General features: G+C 36.9%; 1 protein-coding gene across 2 annotated transcripts in view; it reads left to right on the top strand.

The window, feature by feature from the left end:
* XPO4 (exportin 4) overlaps positions 1–23685 on the top strand; it is an 81022-nt gene that overhangs the window by 33185 nt on the left and 24152 nt on the right. Inside the window, exons 5-12 of one of the 2 annotated variants that reach the window (XM_083884978.1) lie at positions 3253–3369; positions 4154–4307; positions 13582–13694; positions 16091–16248; positions 16512–16686; positions 20776–20952; positions 22813–22955; positions 23068–23213. In XM_083884978.1, coding sequence (XP_083741104.1) covers positions 3253–3369; positions 4154–4307; positions 13582–13694; positions 16091–16248; positions 16512–16686; positions 20776–20952; positions 22813–22955; positions 23068–23213 — 1183 coding nt within the window. The remainder of the gene's footprint in view (positions 1–3252; positions 3370–4153; positions 4308–13581; positions 13695–16090; positions 16249–16511; positions 16687–20775; positions 20953–22812; positions 22956–23067; positions 23214–23685) is intronic. The other variant, XM_083884979.1, reaches the window with a different exon arrangement.

Consider the following 23685-nt stretch of genomic DNA (forward strand, 5'->3'; position numbering starts at 1 on the left):
GCAGTTCTGGGAAGCAGTGGTGGTTTTGCAAAGCTCTGTACAGATACTTAACATTGCAGGGACAGGTTACGGTCTTGATCTGTTCCCCTGCTCTTGTCTGAAAGCTGAACTCATGAGGGCTGGCACCTGCCTTCTAGGAAACCAGTCTCAAGCCATCTCACCTCAGCCTGTTGTTGCAGAATTTTAAGTCACTGGGCAGTGTCTTCTCTTTGGTCTTCTCCTGCACTGGTGAACTAGATATAGGGGAGTACTTACAATTCCTTATGGATGTGAGGGGTAAGAGCCAGGTGCAGATGGCAAAAGAAGCGTATGGATGTGCAAATATTGCACATGAGGCCCTTGGGATGGTGAGAGAATGGGGCAAGATTTGCATCCCATGTATTGAAATACCAAGTTAAGGAAGTTGATGAGATGCTGGGAATTCAGTAGGAGGGAGTAGAGCAGAGGGATGCAGTGTGCCATGTTATTTGCTGTGGGCTAGCCTGCTCGATGGAATAAGGTGTGTAAATCTAGTAACATCATTTTTCTCTTGTCATGCTCAAAGCGGGTACTGATGTCCCAGAACTATCTGAACTAGCTCTGCTCTCACTGAAATCAGGGAGATAGGTCACTGCTCAAAGTGCTTTACTGGGCTCTTAGCAGATTCAGTCAGCCTACCTGTACCCTTTGCTCTTTCCACTTTCGAAGAGATGTTTTTACATCAGTCATAAAATTTAACCTTCCTTTTAAATTTCTCCTGAAATCAGGAGAAAAGCACACAAAAATCTGTAGCACACTTCTACCACACAGTAACACATTACTCTGCAAAGAGAAAGGATAAATTATTATATACATATAAACAAACTGGAGAAAAAGGAAGGCTCTATTATAGCTAATATCGAGTATTTGTAATCACAGTGAGAACAAACTTTTTAATGGTCCTGTCCGTTTGAACTTGATGATTGATTTTTCAATAATTGACAACCAACTGCAAATGATGGGTGGTCTGCCTTGCTGCCCTGCTTGTCCTGTGGTGGTCTGGATAGTGCCATGGTGTCAAGATCTTAGCATGCTAAAGCAGAAGCAGTTTAGTTTTAGGCAGGTTGTTGTACTATTAGAGCCACTGATGCCACTTGGTCATCAGGGTATGTAACAGAGCATCCAAGTATACAGATTTGTAATTGCAGCAGCTCGTGATGTCCTTGTGTTGTGGCTGCTTTGAGCTGAAAAATGTGAGTCAGTAATTCAAGTGTCAAATAAAAACTTGTATTTTTAAACTATTTAGAGAGTCATGTGAGAACTTTACATGTATTCTGATCTGAAACATTATTCTAAAGTCAGATTTGAGGGGTTTTTCTTAGTTGTTTTTTTTTTTTAACCTAGGTTAATTCTTTTCATATGGAACTTTTAATGTTGGATTTAATACTCAATACAAGTCTATACTGTTTTGGTTTTTTTTTAATATTAGATCAAATCTGTATTTTCTCTAACTAAAAAAAGTACTTGTTGTGTGAATACCGTGCACAGAGATTTGGAAATAAAATACTGAAATGTTTGAGCTAATTAAAAATATTTCTAGTATAGAAGTGACAAAGTTGCACTTTTACTGGAGTAGTTTAAATTGTGATGCTGGGTTTCACTGGCTAAATGCTTCTTTAGTCATATGTGTCGTTTGACAGAGCTGACTGTAAATGAGAAATAGTCCACTTGAAATAAATAATTTCTTTAAAATGGGAAAGCTTTTACTTAGCAACTGATCAGCAATATGTTAGTCAGCTGTACTTATGCAGCTTTATTGCATAGTGGAAGAGAACCTGTGTATTATCACAAAGCCACTATGTTTGATCTGTCTGGAACATTTTAGCAAGTAAGAATGTTAATTTAGTGTTTACTGACTAAGATAACTAGTTGTCTGGGGGGGTCAAGGTACTGACTTCAGAGGCATTTCTGAACAAAGATGTTGCAGTTGGTGGGTGGATGGCACTGGTCTCAGCTGTTGTATGAGCTTGCATAAATAGTATCATCTCCACTTTAATCTTTCGGGTGTTCAGAGGTAGTGTGCATATTTCTGTTTAACCCCTGGACACTTGCTGGCATGCATGACCCTTTAACAATTCCTATCCCTCTGTCCATCCCTGGCACCTTGGCTCCAAACAGTCTGGGAGGATAGCCAGTAATTTTGGAGCTTTTTGTAAAGAACATCTCTTTAACAAAAAGTCTTTTTATTTCAGCCGTATATACTTTCTGTTGTGCTTGTCACAGTAGTGTACAGCACAAGTCTGAAGTACTGCTTGCATCTCCACTGTGCAATACTTGTTCCCCTTTGTGTGCAAGGATCAGTTAAAAGATATTTAAATTGGTGATGATGGTTTCTGGACTTTGGCATCAGGAAAAAAAGCTCTTTTTTATATTTCAAAAACAGCAAAAAAAAAAGCTGGAGCCATGTGTTTCATATAGGAATCTGGCTTTTAAGTAGTGTTTTAGATAAGCATTTAATTTACCTTATCTTAAATTTTGAGAACACAAAAGGTACTTAAACCTTTAGTCTTTGAGTCTGTCTCTCTAAAATTAACATGCCTTTTTCTCAACAGTTTTTATATCACTTCAGAGACATAATTTTAATAGAGCAATTTTAAGGGTTATTTTTGAAGCTTGTGGATGTGGTGCCTTGGAGGGAGGTATCCAAGACCTTTCAAGTATCAGAGCTTTCTGTGAATTCTTTTTTTTTAATGGGGAGAGAGGGTAAAGATGTAGTAGACAGTGTTATTGCAGGTGTTGTTTTTGACCAACTTGTATCACTTTTGGTGCTATTAAGTTAATCATGATCAAATGCCAACATGGTAAGTGTAGCAAATGCAAAGAAGGGGCAAAACAAACTTCAGGGTGACCTGAACTATTAGATCAATAGAAATAAGTGGACAGGGAATCTTCCCTGAAGTAATACCTGTAATGGCCTGTGCACAGGGAGATAAAGTAAATGGCAAGGCTAGGAAGTGGTTTGCAATAAGTTGGTTTCATTTGTAATGATGATCACACAGATGCCAGCTTTTATATTGCTCGAATTTCTTTTCTAAGGATGGAGCCCTGATGATTCCAGAAATTGTTCATCCAAGGATCTATTTTCCTGAAAGTTTGACTGGTTCTAGTTTGTGTTAGAAGGAACTAAAGTATTTGTTTGTATTAAAATGCTAATATAAAATGAAGGACACTGTAGGTGCTATTGCATTATTGGACATCTTTTAGTTATATTATTCCCCCTTATTTTTTTTATAGCAAACTTTGGCCTGTTCCATTCTAACGGCATTGTTGAGCGAGTTCTCAAGTTCAAGTAAAACCAGCAACATTGGACTAAGCATGGAGTTCCATGGTAACTGTAAACGTATATTTCAGGTAAACTAGTTCTGTACTGATATATGCTACCTCTCTTTCTAAAATTTAAACACCGAGAAGCAAAAATACTTTGTTGTGCCAGGTGCAGTCAGGTACACTGTGTGCCTAAAAGCATTTAATATAGTAAATGCTGCAAATAATGCAGATACTGGCTACTCCAGGAAAATCTATAATGTATTCTTTAAAAACTTGTATCAAAAAGGAGCAACCCCCTTTGTGCCCATTTTATGAATGTAGAGCTACAGACCTTTATGCCATTGGACTCTTTAATTCCTTGGCTACCAATTGCAAACAAAACGAATACTCTGTGGAACAATGATAGTCTTAAATATAGCTTTGGTTTAAAGCCAAGAAGAGCTATGTATGTATTTAAAAATATTATTGCAGATGGTGTAGTCTGGTTGTCTCAGATGTATTGTTTGGCCAGTCAGAAATGTTTATGTGAAGGCATTGCTTTAAACTGACTGTTGTGGAACAACTTACCAACTTTTTTTCATGCCAAAGACATACTCTTTTCTCCACCACTTACTAAAAACATATTGGTTTTTTATCTTTTAAAGACTAGAATTTATGTGAGGATTTTTTTCATAGTCTTTGCAAACATAATCAATTAATTTTGACTAAAGGGGGGAGGTCTCACTGGCGATGTCAGAGTATTTCCTGTATTTTAATGAAAATAGGGTGAAACTGGAAATTTTTCTTCTCTCTGGAGAAGTATTTCTTGTTGATAAACATTTGATTAATGACTGAGATACTGAATGTATTGTGTTCATCCTGACTGTAGGAGGACGATCTGCGGCAGATCTTCATGCTCACAGTAGAGGTACTTCAGGAATTCAGCAGACGTGAAAACCTCAATGCTCAGATGTCTTCAGTGTTTCAGCGTTATCTTGCACTAGCCAATCAGGTCTTAAGCTGGAACTTCCTTCCTCCAAATTATATCCTTTTTATGTCAGGCCCTTTGTTTCCCTTGACTTGGGTCACTTCTTGGGTGAGGAGTAAAGTCTTTGGAAGGAGTGTGAAGCATAAAACTTAGAAGCTTTGTGTTTAGTCCTTGATTTGTTTTCTTCTGTTAGTGTTTTTTGTCTCCACCATGCTTGCTAAGAGATGCTTACATACAGAAGCTGCTGTTGGTCTTTAAAAGTGTTTTACGTAAAAGAGAAAGCATACAGACCACCCACCTTTTACAGGTTTATGGTCTGTCTGGTTGATGCAGGGAACAGAAAATGTGCAGTATGCTACTTCAGTGTAAAACCATATGGTGAAGAGTCTGAGTCCTGTTCAGTTTTTATGCAGAGATCAGATCTCCCTCAGAGAAGAGGGAGAAACGAGGGGCAAATGCCCCATCATGTAGTAATATGCACGCAAATCAACCAACTCCCCATAAAAGAACATGGTATATACTAGAACATGGAATCTCTTCAGCCTGAAAAAAAGTGTTTGGTAGCTGAGAAAAGAAATGTCAACTTCATTTTACACAGATGCCATTGCTTCCATTTTGATATTTCTGTGATAGCTGATCATTAGTCCAGAGAAAGGTGGAGTTTGAAAGTAGAGAAGGAAATGGGAATCAGAAAGAGAGGCTCTTGATGAAGGAGAGAAGAAAAAAAGATATAAAAATGTTCAGTCCAAAAAAGAGGATAGACAAATATTGTAGAAATACTCAGTCACACTCTGTATTTAATAGAGGTTTTAGACAGCGTATGTAGTAAATCATTATAGTACCTGTTCTAATAGCCAGACTGCCTTTAAGAAACTCAGCAAACTAACTTTCCAATAGTCAATTTTTTAAGCTGGTTTATAAACTTTTTTCTTAAAACTTCTGAAATTGCTACCGAAGTTATACATACTGCAGGAATCTTGATGTTGCTCTAAAATTCACTGTGAAGGATTTTATTTGCTTTCCTGGTGTGACAGTCAGAAGGTGATACCTGTGTGTTTTTTGTTTTCTTTTAGTCTGTTCATTATGCAGCAGGCAGCAAAAGCAATTTTATTTGAAACTGGATATTCCTTGGTTCACATCTGTAAAGTAGAATGCCAGTTATATTGGCTTTAAGAAAGGTTCCATGGATTAAAATATCCCACTTCTATTCGTCCCTGAAGTGATTTGGCAGGGGTTCAGAGAGGAATTTAGCACTTGTTCCTATAAAATGGAGACTGTAGTCAAATTATTGCACCTTATAAAAGTTTTTTGAAGTGGATTTGGCATTTGAAATAGGAAGGAAATGCTCTTGTATTGTGCAGTGGTGGTTCCCTCTGAATTTTAGTCTGTCTCTGCACAAACTTTCAATGTAGTCTTAAATGCAGAATTCCAGAATGTGAAGGGGTTGGAATGGACCTTAAAGATCATTCATTTCCAACCCCTCTGCCATGGGCAGGGCCACCTTCCCCTAGACCAGGCTGCTCAGAGCCCCATCCGACCCAGTCTTGAACACTTCCAGGGTTGGGGCATCCACAGCTTCTCTGGTCAACCTGTTCCAGTGCCTCACCATCATCACAGGAAGGAACTTCTTCCTACTGTCTAACCTTAATTTTCTCTCAGTTTGTGCCCATTACTCCTTGTTGTATCACTGCAGTTCCTGAGGAGGAATCCCTCTCCAGCTTCCCTGTAGGCCCCCTTCAGACACTGGGAGGTTGCTACGAGGTCTCCACACACCCTTCTCTTCTGTGGGCTCATCAGCCCCAGCCTTCTCAGCCTGTCTTTGTAGGACAGGTGCTCCAGTCTCCTAACAACTACGTGGCCTCCTCTGGACTTACTTCATCAATTCCATGTCCTTCTTATGTTGGGCACACCAGAACTGTAGTAGTACTCTAGGTGGGGTCTCACAGGAGCAGAGTAGAGGGAGAAATCCCTACTTTCAACCTTTTGATGCATCCCGGGATGCAGTTTTCTTTCTGGGCTGTAAGTGCATATTGTTGGCCTGTGTGGAGCTTTTCATCGACCATCACCCCAACCTCTTTCTCTGCAATGCTGCTGCTCTTAATCGCTTCTAACCTGTTGGTGTGTCTGGGATCTTGGTATAGTTCAAAAGTGAGGGCTGTAGTTCTTCATGAGCTCTTTGTCCTTGGCTAAGGTTTGCGCTGGTGGAGCCAGAGAGAGAGAGAGAGAGAGACATGCAACATGTGGAGCCTTGGAATTCCAGCTTTCCTTATACTTCTATATAATATGAGGTGATTTAGGTGCTAGTTAATAAATGTTACTAGAAATACCAAAGCAAGCTATACTACTGCTTAAGGTTAATCATATTTTCTGTTACTTTATTTTATTATTATATTTTATTTTATTCGGACTACTTTAGATACTACAGCTGTTAAACAAGTTCTGGCCATTCCTGAAGATCGGATGGGCCGAAGTCCTATTCATGGACCCATTTCAAGTATTTTTGTAATTTCTGTTCCACCTGATACCATATTTTTGTTTTCATTTTGCTGTAAGAATTTTGCTGTAAGAATTTTGCTGTAAGAATTTTGTTTCATTTTGATGTTAGAATTACATTATTTATGTATCGACCTGTTTTCACAGAAGCTGGAACATCTTCAGTCATCCTTGAGAAAAGTTGGTCTTAGTTGCCAAAGATTCAGTAACTCTTGGGGTTTACAGTGCCATGTTTTTTGTAATGTGGCATATATCTTTTTTCCTTAAGATGACCTCTTTAACTGTTGATTGTTAGCTCGTGGGCAGTGAAACTTAGCTTGGCTGTAGTTTCTAAATAGATAGCATGTTACATAAGAATGTGAGAATTGCTGTGTTGATTGATTGGTTAGAGTCCTTTTGGTGTCCTCTTTCCAAATCTTGACAGCAATGGGCATAAATTTAATACTTGAAGCATGGAGTAAAATGATCCATTGTCTTCTCAGATATATCTTTTTTCCTTTAGTTACTATTTCCTCTGGCAAGATAGTATGGATTCTCAGTATTCCCTGCAGCATCACAGTAATCTGCAGTATATTTATGTAATATTTAGCAAGATTCTTGTATCTCTAAAAAGGAGAAGTAGCATAAATGTGCATTAACTGTATGGTGGCTACTTGCAGAGTGGCATGTTGTTCAAATCCCCAGGTTGTTAGAATTGAATCAAAACATAGTTCTCAAGAGATCTGTGCTGTTACAGGACAACTTTGTAAGTGTTGCACTGTTAAATGCAGTTTTGGATAGCGTTGCCACCAATTGTAAGAAAAGTTGTAGTAAGTCTGCATTGTCAATTGCTATCATGAAAGATGCATTCTGGAATACTCACCTTATTGGAGTAACAAAGGAAGAAACTCTGGAACCTACCTAATTTCAAACTGGAACTCAGTATTTTTAGTTGTGCCCGCAGTGGGAAGGACACAGCACAGTGACCTAGGAAGCCTCCCTTCAGTCATGTCCAGTTTCTCCCATTTCATTTTCCAGCAATCATCTATTGTTATTTTTATCTGCCACCTTGAAATATTAGTTTACCCGGTGTATGTGGAGGCTTCAGAGATAGTATCTCATGGCATGTTGGCTTCTGCACAGTTTCTTTTTTCAGTGCCGTTCCAGTATTGTTAAATGTTATTTACCCGGATGGAACTAGTTTTAACTTTTCTTAAATGAATGTTTCAACCAATTAAGGAAGTACAGTTGATCAGTACTAAAAAGTACAGCCCTCTCCTTTACAAAAGTTCCTTCAAGAATCTGACTTTTTAGTACATTGCGAGTACCCAAAGTCTTCAGTTAAGAAGCTGAATGTTGTTGGGTTTTAATACACCTTGGCATGGACATACACGTCCTGTGAAGTCAGGATGTAATTACAGTTTCTATCATTTTACTTAGAGATGTTTCTCTCATCGACCTTGGGATTTTTTCTGTTCCTGGCAGCCATATTCTAATGCACTTTGGCTGAACGTCCTCAAATGTAAAAGTTCTTTAACAGAACATAAGAAATGTGTGCAGCTGTCTCCCATTTACAGAAAGGTGTCTATTATCTGTCATTAGGAGCTGTCATAGAAGTACTTATCCCTTATTCTTCAATGTATGGATTACAGTACATGCATAAAGAGATACTTGAGCTTTAGTTCTTGTTTTGGTTTTAGTGCCTGTACTTGCTCGGAGGCAAGCTGGCAAATTTTCAAGTGAATGTAGAATAGGGGATTTAAAATGCAGGTTATGTAGACCTAGTAGTTTGAACTCTACTAATACACATCATTGCTGTTCCATTGGAATTGTTTATGCCATGGTTTATGCCATATTAACTGAGTAAAGCTTTTGTCTGATCTGAACATTTTTGTGTTCCTTGGCCACACAGTTAAAAGAAAAAAGCTCTTCATATCTCTGTTTTGAAAATGTCTTTTAAACCTCAAGCCAGAATGAGATACCTGTCTGGGAGGTTCTGTGAACCATACAGTTCTGCAGACTTTTAAGATTTGAACTCAGTCCAACCCAGATTGGTAGCATCTGTTGTGCATAATGGAAATGCATGAAAACCACACAGAAAACTCAAGGTTGATGTTGAGGAATGGTCCAAGTTGGCATTGCTGCTGAAAAAGCATCCTGCCTTATAACCTGTCATGAGCATGATGCTGAGTAGGGAACCACCTGGCTAAAAATGTGGCAGGGGGTTTTTTAGCAGGTTTTCGCCCCTGGTTTGATTTGTTGCACAGCTACAGAAATGATTTTACCTGTACCAAGAAGTGACAACATAGAGTTCTTCAGCTGCTTTCCATAGGCCTTGTGTTTGTTAGCAGCCTGGAGTTATCCTGAATTTACTGAAGCAGTCTGTTCTTACCTGAAAAATGAAGCATTGGGACACTATCCTGTCTGTTGTTTGAGATATAGAGCAAAATTAAATGTAACTGACACAGCTGTATTTAAGAGAACTGCATTTTACTTTTATCAAATTTAATCACCTACCACTCTTTTTTAGGTGAAAACTGACATGGCTTGGAAATCCCCGATGTTTAGAAATTATTTCTAGGACACTGTGTTTCCTTGTCAGTCCTTTCTAGCAACCTTGGGCAAACCCAAGAAGTTTGGAAGATCTCCTGAATTCTGTCATAATTGCACTAAACATATTTGTATTGATATTGAACTTTTTAACAATTAGTCTTTCATAATTTCACTTTTCTTGAATGAATTCTGTAATCAATTCACAGTGTAGGAACATCTTAACATCATTAATATCAGAAGAGGAAAAGAGACCAGGAATTATTCTTTTTGTGAAGGGGAGCTGATGTTCTACTTTCTTGCCCCAGTGGTTTTTAAGTTTCCAGTTTTGCAGTGATGGTTACAGCACCCTGGGTGGCAGCTAGTGTGTGGTGGAAAGGTATGACTCCTGAGCCACATCTGTGTGGCAGCCACTTGTGCATGGGTGTTTTAAGTGCCAGTTAGGCTGGAAGTGATCAGCTTGCATATGATAAGCTCATAACTATAGCAGCAGAATGTACCAAGAACTGCAGAATCCACATGGGTGGTCATGAGCCTTGGAACTGGCATGGCTCTGGAATTGGCCAGGTTTAAAATTAGCTTGGGTGTTCCTGCACTTCCTACTCCTGTTCCTGCAATCTGAGTCCAGTGTCTCCAACACAAAGTATTGTTTCATTCTCGTGACTGTTAAGAATACTTGTGTTTAATACTATTAAAGCATATGCTCCTTGTCCTGGTTGCTGGATGCATTTGCCAGGAGTGTGAGGTATGGAAAGGTCTGTGAAGGATTTCTCCATAGGGGGCAGCAAGCCTCTGCAGCAGTTTTAGGCAGTTGCTCCTTAGACTCATCCCATGTGCTTGGCTCACTAGCTAAAAAGCCAGAGGAGGTCTTAAAAATCCAGATAAAATCAGTATTTGACATAACACTGGAGGGAGGTACCTTTCTAATGCAGTTTTTTATTTTTAAAATACAAGTTTATGACTGGCACGAAGTCCAGAACTATTTCAAGCAACAAAAGTAAAGTGATTGAAATAACTTTTGAGAAAGATATTCAGACCTTAACACTCCAGGAGTTTTCCCTCCATTTCTGAGGGGGAGGGAAATTTCACTTCTGTGCACAAACTTACAAATACTACTTTCTAGTAGAAGAAATCTCAGCTTTGATTTTTGAGTTCCAGACTTACTGTTTTTTGGAAGAACAAGCCTTGCCTCTTTTGGGAAAAAGATTGTGGGATTCATTCTCAGATACTGGAATTCATTGAAGTATTGAAGAAAAATATTCTAATCCCTCATGATTACTTAAGGGTATGAAATATTTTGATATTCATCTTCAGTCCCTTCCTTGGACAGAGGCTGTGAGAAGAAAACTACACATTTGTTGGTTTTTTATTTTCATGCTCCAAGAAGCACATAAAACCTCAAACTACATTTTCTAAATTAGTTCTTAAATGAAAAAAATGTAACTTTGAAAAAACTACTCTTATTTCTTGAACTCATGAAACAAAACCAAGCATAGAGCTAATGTCTATATGCATAAATTGAGTAAAAGATGAAAGAAAATCTCTTTTAACATTATGGTCTTCTCGTCTTCCTTCCTAGGCAGTATTAGCCAGCATATGGACCTTATCATACATTAAGGCATCTAATTATGTTCTTGTAATTTTTAATAGAGTTTGGTTCACAATCACTGAATAACCTGATTCATGCAGAAGATTCAAGTCTCAGAAGGAATCAGTGCCTTAAGTCTTGCAAAATGAGTGAAATGTTGACATGCTTCTGGAAGCTGTTTGTTAACCTGGATTTCCATATCATTCAAAATGAATTTTATTAGAAGTTAATCATTCCTCAGTAGACCTGGGAGTGTTAGAAACATTTGTATTATTACCAGAAGTGGTTTATAATTGTTTTTCAATCTGGAAACAAAAAAAAAACCCCAGACTCTCCAGGATGTCATAACAGACTAATCTATGCTGATCATTTATCTGTGTTGTAAGTCTAAATCATAAGCTTGACTGCTTAGAAAAAAACCTGTTTTGCTCATTCTGTACTTTTTGTTTCTTTGTAAGTCTTGGCAAGTTAATTTTGGATGATGAAGAGTGCATTTGTCCTGTGTACACCTATGTACGAGGTAATTTAGTACCATTTTTTTCAGGTTTGGCATAACTAGACTGCTGTTAGTAAGACCAAACTATAGCACAACATAAGCTGGAGTGGCAGTAAGCATCTCCACAGGCAGTTTCTGCTAATGCCTGCATACGTGTAGTACACACTGGAAAATGTCTGCAAGATCTCCATGATAGGTGGAGTCATAATTTGTAATGTTCAGTGAACAGATATTTTACCCGCAAATCTGCTATTGTCAGATGTGTCATCAGTCCGTTATCATGAGAAACAAGACTAAAAATAACAGGATAAGGCTGCTAAATAGCGAGTCTTGTTAAAATAGTGACAGCAAACTAGTGCTTCTTTTATTCCATGTGAAAAGCATTTTGTAGCTGGTCCCCTCTGTAGACTCAACCTAGCAGAGAGTAAATTTTTCACAGATTGGTAATGTGTTTTCTGATAATATGTCCAAGTCAATAGCTTATTGGAGAGTCACAGCAAAGGGCATTCTTGTCAGTAAACAATTTTAAAATACCATTTGACTAAAACATTCTAAATAGAAGGGGAAAAAGGCGTAACCAAATTTGCCAGATAAAGTTAGTTTTAATTTGGAATATTACTCTAAAATATAAAGGATACTTGCATGTGATAATTTCATGCACATTTTTCTTTTTTTTTTAGTGGGTAGAACCAAAGCATATTTGACCGATTAAATTACATCAGTGTTTCAGATGGAAATAAAGTAGAAAATTCTGTGACTTCTAGTTTTTCCCCATCTGAAATAATGCAGATCTGGTATAGTTCGACACACATTGATAATCTTGAAAATTGTGAAACTGCTTTTATTTTGCACTAATGTGAAAACTCCCGATATTGTTCTTATGCAGTATAACATGTTGACAACAGTCCTGAACACATACCACTGGTGAAGGTCCACTTGGTACTGTACTGTGGAAAAAGTCCCCTTTTTTTTTTTTTTTTTTTTTTTTTTGGAATGTGGTTTTGCGCAGTGTCATTAGGAATTTTGTTTGGTGACAGAACTCAGAAGACAAGTATAAACAAACTGAAATTGTGCATCCTGCTTTGTGACACCATTTTTCATATTAAACTGCTTGCTTGCTTTAAATATTGTTCCCTTAAACAAAACCTATCATAAGTTAAGGGGCCTACTGTTTTGAACTATGCCGTTGTAAAATTTATTTCATTCTAGACATATAAATAGTTTCTTATACGCATTTTATAGTGCTGGATTACTTACAGTACAAAAGGTAATGCCATTAATTACCCGCAAGTAAATTATGTGCAGCTGAACGTGCTGTTACTTACTCTTGACGGTTGGGTTAGAAAGGGATCAAAGAGGATAATGTAGGTTTAAGTAAAACAAATAAAACATTAGTAAAACTGACTTGACTTAGTAACTACTACTTGAAATGGGTGGTATCACAAAGGGAAGTACCTCCAAAAATTTTTGGTAAAAACTGTTGTGTGATCAGACTGACAAATAATTGAACCTGTTTGTTTAAATGTTTTTGCTCATGTCTCTGTTTTTTCTGTACTAGAACATTTGCAGAATTTTGTAAATTGAGTTATTGAGTTATGCCAAAATACATAGTGAGAGTTGAAATGAGTGCTGCAAAATTGTATCTTTATAGCATGCACATTTTTCATCAGTGTTTCTTAAAAACATGTTGACTATGATGATGCCTTGTGCTGACTTGTGCTTTTGTTCTTCTCAGTGTGATTAGAAAATGTAGATTAAGGCAGAGCTAACAAACTGCATTCTGTGACACATATCTAGCTATTTAGAAAAATAGGATATAGATTTCAATGAGCTATCTTTAGCTATGGTAAGGCCTTTTTAAAAGCTGCCAGGAAAAATTTTTAGAAAATTATTTCCTATTTTGCATAAATTTTAACACCTGTTAATTGCGGTTACTTTTTTCCCTTCTCGCTGTGTCACATTAGACACCCTGGTTATCAAAGTGATCGTATCGCTATGGTATGTCTCATAATTATGATCAAACTGTTATCTAACATTCCTGGAGCATTCTTTTTTTCAATACTTAATACCTTTTATTCCTTGGCCTCATGCATGAATTATGCTGTGTATGTGAAGAGGCTTAAAGTTTGTTTCCATTACATTCTTTGTGAATGGATCCTGTTGTATCTAGGATTTTTTTAAAGCCAAGTAGGAATGTTATTGTTGACCTTGACACCAGATAACTGGGCAGACATTATATAGCTATGTTTGAATCCTCACAAAATGTGATGCTAAAGCCAACAGAATCCTGGCGCGAGACCCTCCTGGACAGCAGAGTTATGGAGCTTTTCTTTACAGTAAGTTTCTTTCTTCAACTTTCATAGTCCAGACCACAGGGTAAGCAGCTCCTTCCTGTTCTAAAACTGTATTGTCGGAGTCTTCCTTTTGCATCAGGTAGGACCGATTCCGTTCACTTCAGCTTGCTTATGGAAGTAGACAGAATTATTGTCTTTTTCCTAGGGTACTGAAGTTTTATTTTGCCTTTTATTTGCTTTAAACTGATGATCACTAGCAACAGAAAAAAGTTTATAGTTATCTCAACTTTTATATGTTTAATAATTCAGGACGTGTACTCATTAGACAAAGGCAAGCACAATGAGCAGTAGTGAATCTTTCAGATAAGGTGTAGCGGCTCTCAGAAAAGATCAAACAAGCAGTGTGTGTTTGCTGATATTAAAGCATTTGCTCAACAGAACAGCTGAAAATAAGTAATGTAGTTTTCTAGCCACTTTCAGCGTACAGAATTCTGCATCTCTTTCCTCCGCACAAAGGAAATCCACAGAGGTTAAAATAGAGTAAGTTAGAAGGGATAAGGAAGAGGTCTTGTTGGGAAAGGGGAATGAAGTACTCAATTTCTGCAACTTAAAAGCCCCACTATGTTAAAAATGGATAGGACTTGTTTTTACAACTGTTGGGAGAAGTTTGTAATCATCACTCAGCTAGGACTTACTGCAGCAGCAACATATATTGGCTTATAAATTCATTTGCTATGCAATTTGACTTAGATTACGTCTCTTGGGATCTGAGAACTCGACATTCTCAGGCTCTTTTTCATTTTTGCAAAGCAGAGCAATCTGCTCAAAACTTGGACGAAGTTGTTATAAGACAATGTAAATGTGACTCTCCAGTGCTGCTTGACAGTATGTGTTTGGATACCTGTCCTGACTTGATAGGATTTTCAAGAAGTTTAAATGTTTATTTTTATTTTTTTTTACTGCAAGTTTATCCAGCAGTTTTGAAAAGGTGAAAAAATCAGTGGCAGAACTCTCAACAGCTACACACAATCTGAACAGCTGTCTAGACTATCCAGACAGTTGCTACTGTCAGCTGTGAACCTCCACATGCAAATAACTTTTTGGCTTACATGTTAACCCTTCTTCGTTTAATAGTATGAAATTGTCGGTGTTGCATATCTGTTTCCTTGATTGGTTTGCAATTACTTATGTGTGATAAGAAAAATGTTTTTAATAATATGCAGATTTGTTTTAATACATTTGCATTTTACTTACTAGTAACCAAGACTCTCCTGTATTTTATTACTTTTGAATGAATGCTAGCCAGGGCAGTATGCTTTCAGTTCTGGTTTTAGATTCCTGATTTGCAGTGGTTGAGGCTTGCAGTAGTAGCTTACTGTTTGAAGTAATGTAAGTAAATGGTAGTAATTTTTATTCATTTATCTGATCTGAGAAATTTTAATAACCTTGCAAAAGTTGGCAAGACTGCTGTGTTAGAGTGAGAGCCTTTGTTTCTAATCTCAGCCTCATGTGGGACGTATATTAGGAGGCGTATTTCTGTTGCAGGGTTTGTTTCTCCTGCTAGTTTGATCTTTCAGGGATTAACTGTGCAGCTAATCCAACTAGTTATGAGTTGGGTGAACTTGCAACTCTAACACCACAGAAAAAATGGTTGGTGTTTTAACTGTACTTTTTGGTATAATATTGCTGAAATAATTTAGCTAAATTTCACTTCTGGGTGAAAAAGCTCCTCTATATTTGTTTATTTACTCAATAAATCTGTGAAAAAACAGGTATGAGCCTAAAACTGTTCTTAAATTCATACTTGACTGATGAAAATAAGTATGTGAGAATATGTTTACTGAAGTAGTAAAATTCAAATCTAGAAAATCTCAACAACAGAAATAATGACGTAACAGTTTGCAGAAATGCGGGAAGATTACTATTGGCCTTGTATAATATAAGGGTGTTGCCAAGGAAGTGATGCATTCATTTTTCTATATGTCTTCAGTGTTTACCTCTGCTAAAGAAGCATCTATATAATCTTGATTGAACTTGTTGACTAACTTTAGCAAGACTCTATAGCCTAGGCATAGTTAGCATAATAGAGATGACTGTCATTATTGCTGTTTTTAGAAGGAGCAGCATGTCTGACTGGCTGGCATCTGTTTCTCTCTTTAAGACATAACATTCAATAGACAGTTCAATTTTCAACATGTAGGTGAGCCTTAACTGAATGTTAGTTTCAGTATGTTAATTTAAGGCTTGAGATTGTGTGAGCTGAGTCACGATCTTGACGTTTGCCATGGTTTAGGGAGTTGCAGAAACACTTGTATTTCAGACTGAGTGGAAGTTATAGTAAGCTTTTTTTGGTGTATGCTCTTTTGGATTGAGAGCCATGTGACTGTTGTAAGAACACCCTGTTTTCATGTATTATTAACTACCTCACTTCCTGAAAGGTACATCGAAAAATCAGAGAAGATACAGATATGGCCCAAGATTCATTACAGTGCCTGGCACAGCTGGCATCTTTGCACGGGCCAGTCTTTCCTGATGAAGGTTCACAAGTTGATTACCTGGCACACTTCATTGAGGGATTACTGAATACTATCAATGGGTATGTATGCCTGCTCTCTAAATTTAGATGGCATCTTTTAATCTTTAGTTTAGACTGTAGCATATCTGTGTGGAGAAGGGGTATGGCTTGCTTATTTCTGGGTATAATTTGTGCTGACTGTTGGATTGCTTAAATTGAAAAAGGGCAGATTAAAGTAGGTGGTGCTTGTTATGAAATAGATTTATTGATTGAAAATGTATCAACAGAACCAATTCCCTTTTAGCAATTTTCTTAATGGCAAAACCTGCTATTTCTATCTATAGAATTGAAATAGAAGACTCTGAAGCAGTGGGAATTTCCAGTATTATCAGCAATCTGATAACTGTATTTCCTCGCAATATTTTAACGGCCATTCCAAATGAACTTTTCTCTTCATTTGTTAACTGCCTCACACACCTCACCTGTTCTTTTGGAAGAAGTGCTGCCTTGGAAGAAGTGGTAAGTAGCTGCTCTCAAAAAAGTGGGTAGCCTTTTTCCCTTCTGTTTGTGATAAGCATAAGTGACATGAGAATTTGGCTGTTTTGTTAATTACTGTTGTGAATTCAGTACTTTTGTCCTGAAAGTACTCTTCAGATATTTTTGAAATCACATATGAGAGGATTTTCTTTTTATTTCATGCAGTATAATGAATGTAATTACACGCTGTGTGCATCTTTCAGGCTTCATTTTGATTTGAACTGCATTTTAATTTTTTAAGTGGATGGATTAGTGGAAAATATTAAAGTCTTGAAGTATGGCTGACTTACTGTTGTAGATTATGAACAAGCTGCAGTCCTGAAAGTTTAAAATTACTACATGAACATATGGACTGACTGAAACTTAGCTGCTGCCTAGAGTTCTGAGTCAGGAGTTTGTTTTAAGTGAGTGTAGCCATTAAGATCTGTTGTTAACATCATACATCTAAGCTGTTGAGATCATGCCTTCATTGCTGACACAGTTCAAATGATAATTATGCATACAAATCTAGCACAGGAATTAAGAGAATTTTTTTCTTTCAAACTTTGGTTGTAACATTAAAGAGCAATTGGCATAGCCCAAGTATTCTGCTCCTAAAAGTTGCATTAAAAGTAAAACCTACCAAGGACGCATAGTTTAAGGAAAATTACGTAAGAATCAAGGGAAATAATTTTGCACTTGAGCTATTTATGTGTAGCGGCTATAGATTTAAAATGAGACTATCGAGATACTAACCAATATTTCCCCATTGTCATGAGAAAGGATGATTTTCTTTGTTTCGACAATTTGGTGTAGTGACAGAGTGAGATTGAAAATAATTATAGAATTATTTAGTTACAAAATTGATTGACGTGTTTCTTTACCAGAGAGCGCAGGTGTATTAACTAGCATTCATTGCAGAACATTAGATTGTGTCTGCTCTGCAAGGTTAAAATGTATTATATTTGGTCCAGTGCTCACTTAAACTTTTCTTTATTTTTCATGTCTTAATCAAAAAAATGGTGTTTAAATTTAGAATCTAAAATAAGGCTCCTTTCCAAACTTCATTGGTCAAAATTTGTGTGCTTTTGAGATTTTCTGGTAGAACATTGAATACATATTCTGGCATTCACCAATACATTTAGAAATGCTCCTGAAGCCTTTATAAGATTCATCAAAACCATAGGCAGCTATCATTTAAATTCAGAGGAACTAAAGGGATGTTGTTTAGTTAGCAGTTAGCATCTTGTTACTTGATAGCTGGAATACGCAGTTATGTTTAATGTAGACATTATGCCAACATTATGCCATTTAAAACAGTCTCTCACAGGAGCTTACACTAGCCTGTACCACTGTCTGGTGCAACGGTACCATGTGCTTGCCTATAGAAGTCCTGCTTTGCATCCCTGAAAACAATCTTTTGGCATAGAAATGTCTTGGCCCTGGCTAATGTGTTCCCCAAGTTTCTTTTAGAATGCATGCTTTATACTTTCTGTGAGCTCATGTGCTGTCTGTAGTTAAGAGCTTTCTGACAGATAAAATACCATGTATATTGGGCTCAGTAGAATCCTCAAATAATATTCCTGGAGCTTTTCAGAAGTGTCAAATGCAGCAGAATGCAGGCAGGTGTACACCTTAAGCTTTGCTGGTTGGTAAAACTGTTTTCCCCATATTTCTGCAACTTCATATGCCAGCAGAACATGCCTTGTGAATGTGGCAGAAGCCCCATCAGGCACAAGGAGTCTTCTTAGCTGGAGACCTGCTATGAAAACTGTCAAAATATGGAGATCCTGAATCAAAATCTGCAAACCACTTCAAAGTATCTAATACTGATTTTCAACCATGGGGAAAACCCCACAATCCAAGCATTATGTTTGTATGCTGTTTCACATTAGCCTGCTAGTTTGGGCTGGGGAGATCGGCCGAAGGAAGTTGAAACATTTGTCTCAACCAGCTACACTGGTGGAGAGAAGGCAGTAAGTTTCAGCAGTGCTGAGAGTTAGTTTATGGGGCAAGGTGGACCAGTAATATCTTCCCTTAATGGCACTGGTTGTGAGAGAGGATGCTCATCCATAGCTATGTTCTGCCTTGCTCAACACTTAATGCTTGTGCAGAAGTAGAATAAAATATTCCACCTGAATTAGTGAAGAGTATGGACAGGATATTGGATGAAAAGACCAATAAAAATTATATCAAAAGCTTTTTTTTCCTCAAAATTAATATTAATGTACTGTTCCTCCTTCTACAAGATATTTTTTCCAATATTATGTGATAGCAGAGATCATTCTGAATTTGGTCCCATCTGCTGGGCTTCCAACTCTTTGCAGCTTGTTGCTGTTTGGCAAACTTTGAAAGTGTTCTTTTTTCAAAGGGTCAGCAAACTAGGAAGGAAGAAGGACCAAATTTCTTTTGTTTCCCATAGAGGAAATAAAGAGGAATTAAACATCTTTGCTTTAAATTTACTGGGTTTATCTTGCCTCTCCTGAACATCTGAGTTTTGATCCATCAGAATGATTCAGCTCCCAGACTACAGCATGGCACTTGGCCTGTATGACATCTTTGGTAGCCCAGCAGTAGCTAATGTGAAATAAGGATTGGGATGTTTTAATAGGGTTTCTTTGGGACCAGGTTGGTTCAATATAGATAAAATCTTTCTACTGTTTGGGCATGTGTTTTATGGAAGCACTTATTAGTCCTAGATTGCTTATGAGAATATCTTTTAAGTGGTGAAATAATTTTTCTTCATGGCATTACCTTCTTTATTAACTTTTCAAATAAATGGATTGGGTATATTTGAGGGTATTTTGTTGTTCGTAAAAACATATCTGTTTATTTGTTTATGCTCTCAATTATTAAAAATTACTAAAAGTCATATATATGTTATAGATGTTAATCTATTTCATACATGTCAAAATACTTCAGGACCGAATGACTGTCTATACATTCATGTGTCCTTTAGCTAAGTTTTAAAAAGACATGTTGTGGTGTCCTTCCTAAATTCATGACTTACATTAGTGTTGAATACAGTTTTGCCTCTCTCCTTGTCATCTTCAGGTCTTGTTTTCACAGTTGCATCAGTATGTCCCATATTTTAACTTCTGGAAATATGACAACTTTGCAGTTACAAAAGGATGCTGTGAAACTATCTTGGAATGCTTCCAATGTGATATCAGTTTTTTCTCTTAATCAGTCATCCAGCCAGTGTTTTCTTTTCCTTGCCTGTTCATCCAGCCGTGTTTGTAACTTCACTGGAAGTCAGGAATTCTTGTGTCTGGACCATGATTAAGGCCTTAATATCTCTTTATTTCATCACTGAACCATTTTACTAACCTCTGCTATCTCAGAGTAACTTCTGTGAGCCATCCTGTTGGTTAAAACTTGATAAGACAACATCTTAGTAGGCTGTTTATCTGTACAGTCATGTGAAAGTTTTTTGAAGTTGGAGGTACTTAAAAATGTTCAAAAACAAAAAGTCAATTTTTACATTAAAAATCCTTTTTAAAGGAAATGGCCACTTTGCTATTTAGATTCTTTACTTTGCATGCAGCTCATGACTTTGTTTTTCCAAGTAGTTATTTCCTTTTGCAACTTATGTACTATATAGAAGCACATGAATAATTAAAAACAAGAAGCACCAGTTGAAATGCACTAACTAACTATAGCTTCAGGTTTATTCTGTTCTAATTAATTGGGTTTTGGTTTGCTCATAGAATGAGAAGTTGTGATTCATCATCAAAACTGACTACCTGTAGTAAGGTTTCTTGAACACTTGCAATTTAGCAGTGATTTCCTCTGGAATCATTGTTTTTTCTCTCTTTATTTCAGAGATAGTGGAATAGCTATAAATCTATATGCAACATCAGATGAAGAGAAATAGCTAAAAACATTGACAGGTTTTTAAAGCCTAGCTGGCATGAAAGCTGCAGTGACCTTTTCAATGCATTGCTTCAGTTCATTCTGATATTCTCTAAGTTATCCTTAGATCCTTTTGTTTGTTTCAATAATAGAAGAACATCTATAAAATAATGATAAATATAAGTATGTTTCTCTGGTTTTGTAATAAGATAACTTTTTTTTTTAAATCTCTTGCAGCTTGACAAAGATGACATGGTATATATGGAGGCATATGATAAGTTGCTGGAATCTTGGCTTACTTTGGTCCAAGATGACAAACATTTCCATAAAGGTTTCTTTACCCAACATGCTGTTCAAGTCTTTAATTCCTACATTCAGTGCCATCTAGCTGCTCCTGATGGCACAAGGAATTTGGTAAGCCTTCATTGCAGTAATTTTGGATGATAACATACAGTAACTAGTCCATGTTTTTTGGTTTGTGTATATTATGTAGCTCAAGGCAGCTAGTATAGAATTGCCATTTGTGACTTTGGAAATGAAAAAAATTGCTGAAGTTGATACTCAGTTGTGATTTTCCAGTCCATTTCTCTCATTGTGGAGAGGAACTAAAAGAATGAAAAGTTGGAAATCACTTAAAAGAAAGAAAAAAGAAAATCTGTAACTCAAATCAATGTGTATCTTGTTCTTTCTACAGATATAGTGACTAAAATTTTGGCCTTCCTTCTGGATTAGAATTCTAGTTAAAATTCTCAGTGAAATTGGGGGCCGTTTTTATGATTGTTGCCTCCCATGCACTGTCTTCAAAATATAACTGACATGCATAAATATCTGAAAAAATGTAGACTGACTGTGCTCAAAGTAGAAGAAACTTGGAATATCATGTGGTCCTTTTGGATAAAATAAATTCCCAGTTGAGTTTTTGACCCATTGACTGTCTAGAGAAAATTTAAAAGTACATCGAGTATCTTTTGAACCATTGAGAAAGAAAGATGATTAGTCTGTTTGTCAGGAATCTGGATCATACTAAAATAGATTCTTATACAGAAAGTTGGATGTAGATGTTGGATGAATTAGTTATTGTGTAGATTCAATTTAATAACCATATAAAATCTCTCTTTAATTTGATGCTGTGCAAAGATCTCAAGAGATACCTCATCCTGAAAAGCACTGTGTAAAACATAATTCTGCTATCTCAGTATGTAACAGATGGTTATAACAGTGCCAAAATTGAGAGAAATATTTCACAAGAGAGCTTTGAATTCATATCAGGCGGTCTTGACATAACTTATGTACACAGGTTGATTCATGTCATTCTGTGAGATAAGTCATTTATCCCATGGGTAACCTTTAAAAGCCACAGCTGGCATTTTAGAATGCTTCTTGTTCTATATCAAAGCAGTAACAGGAACTTTCAGTCTCTGGTTTAAGAGCAGAGGCTCACCCTTCAGTAAACAGCTGCAACTTTGAAGTTGCCAAAAGAGAATGATTTGCTGGGTTACATAGAGAAAAGATGAGTTAAAAGCACTTTGCATAAGGACTTGTGTGTGGATTCAGTTTCCCAGGGCCTCTATAGAAACAAAGCAGACTGATAGCTTTCTCCGCCTCTGGTATTTTACTTTGTTACTTGCATAAATTTTATGATTAAGAGATAAGAAAGAAACACTTTTAATATTTATACTTGATTTCTGCATATCATGGTTCATCTCTTCAAGGAATAAGATCTGATTATCATTTAAATAGTTTTATAATGCAGTGAAGATAAGCTTTGAGAAATTGAACAGTGCAACTCCTGCATCAGCAAGAAATAAAACTGAGATCATCAAGATTATTAGTCTGCTGTTTTCTGAGTTTATAGCATTTACTTTTAATGTACTTTTTTTTATTTAGTAGTACTTTTTAAACTACCACTTCTCCTCAAACAGTAGGTTAGGGAAAGCTTTCAATGAAAGGGCTAACATTCAATTCATCATGAAAAATACTGCTTATTATGTGATTTATGTAAGATCTCAGACAATTGAGAACTATCAAAATGTTAGCAGATGAACTGAATATGGCATTTTGGTAGTAAGTTTGTGAAATGCTGATTTTAAAACAATATGAACCCATGTTGACTCTGTTTAACTCTTCTGTGTCTAATTTCATACAAGTCTGTTGCTCATACATGCAAATTACCTTGCAAGAAAGAGCCAAAATAATGCAGAAAAGTGTGGTGATAAGGAATTTAACAAGTATGACCCTAACTGGTTGCTTCTAATTTTGTTGAAATAACCAAAGACTGCCAATGGTGTGGCCTCTCGGGAGGAAGAAGAAATAAGTGAGCTGCAGGAAGATGACAGAGACCAGTTCTGTGACCAGTTGGCCAGCGTAGGCATGCTGGGGAGGATTGCTGCAGAGCACTGCATACCTCTTCTCACAAGGTATGTACAAAAAAAAAAAAAAATCATGAATGCAAATCAATAAAGTTCTCACATAGGAAACTTTGCCAAAACAGTTTAAAAACCGTGAAGCTACTTTGTTATCTGTCCACAGTTTGTTAGAAGACCGAGTGACAAGACTCCATGGACAGTTGCAAAGACATCAGCAGCAGCTACTTGCGTCACCAGCATCAGGTTCAATTGACAATAAAGTGCTTGATGACCTGTATGAGGATATTCATTGGCTTATTTTAGTCACAGGTTAGTGAACAGCTTTAAATAGTATTTGTTCTGGTAGTCTTATTGCAGGTGGAACACCTCAGGAAAAAAATCCCTGTATTTCACCTACTCTTGACTGACTATACATTTTATCCCTTACAATGATTTCATCTTACATACAGGACTTGGAAAGTCCTTGTCTTACTGTCATCTGGCTTGAGTAACAGGAATATTATTTCTATTTCCACAAATGATTACGTTGTGTAAATGTTTCATCAGTGTCTGTTGGAAATTCCTGCAACTAATTTTGTTACAGATTTTTTGAGTTGTGTTATCAGTCAACCTATTCAAGAAATTAGTCTGTTCATGGTATCAGTGGTGTTGGCTGGGTGCACATGATTTAATAAGGGAACCAGCACGAGATCAGGGTAATGTAAGTTCTAGACCTTCTCAGTACTGATGATCTGTGACCTGCTGTTTTGTTATGTTTTGGGGAATTCAGAGCCTCTTGAAT

Source organism: Zosterops lateralis (genome assembly GCF_965231275.1).
Source record: "Zosterops lateralis genome assembly, chromosome: 2".
NCBI classification, from domain to species: domain Eukaryota; kingdom Metazoa; phylum Chordata; class Aves; order Passeriformes; family Zosteropidae; genus Zosterops; species Zosterops lateralis.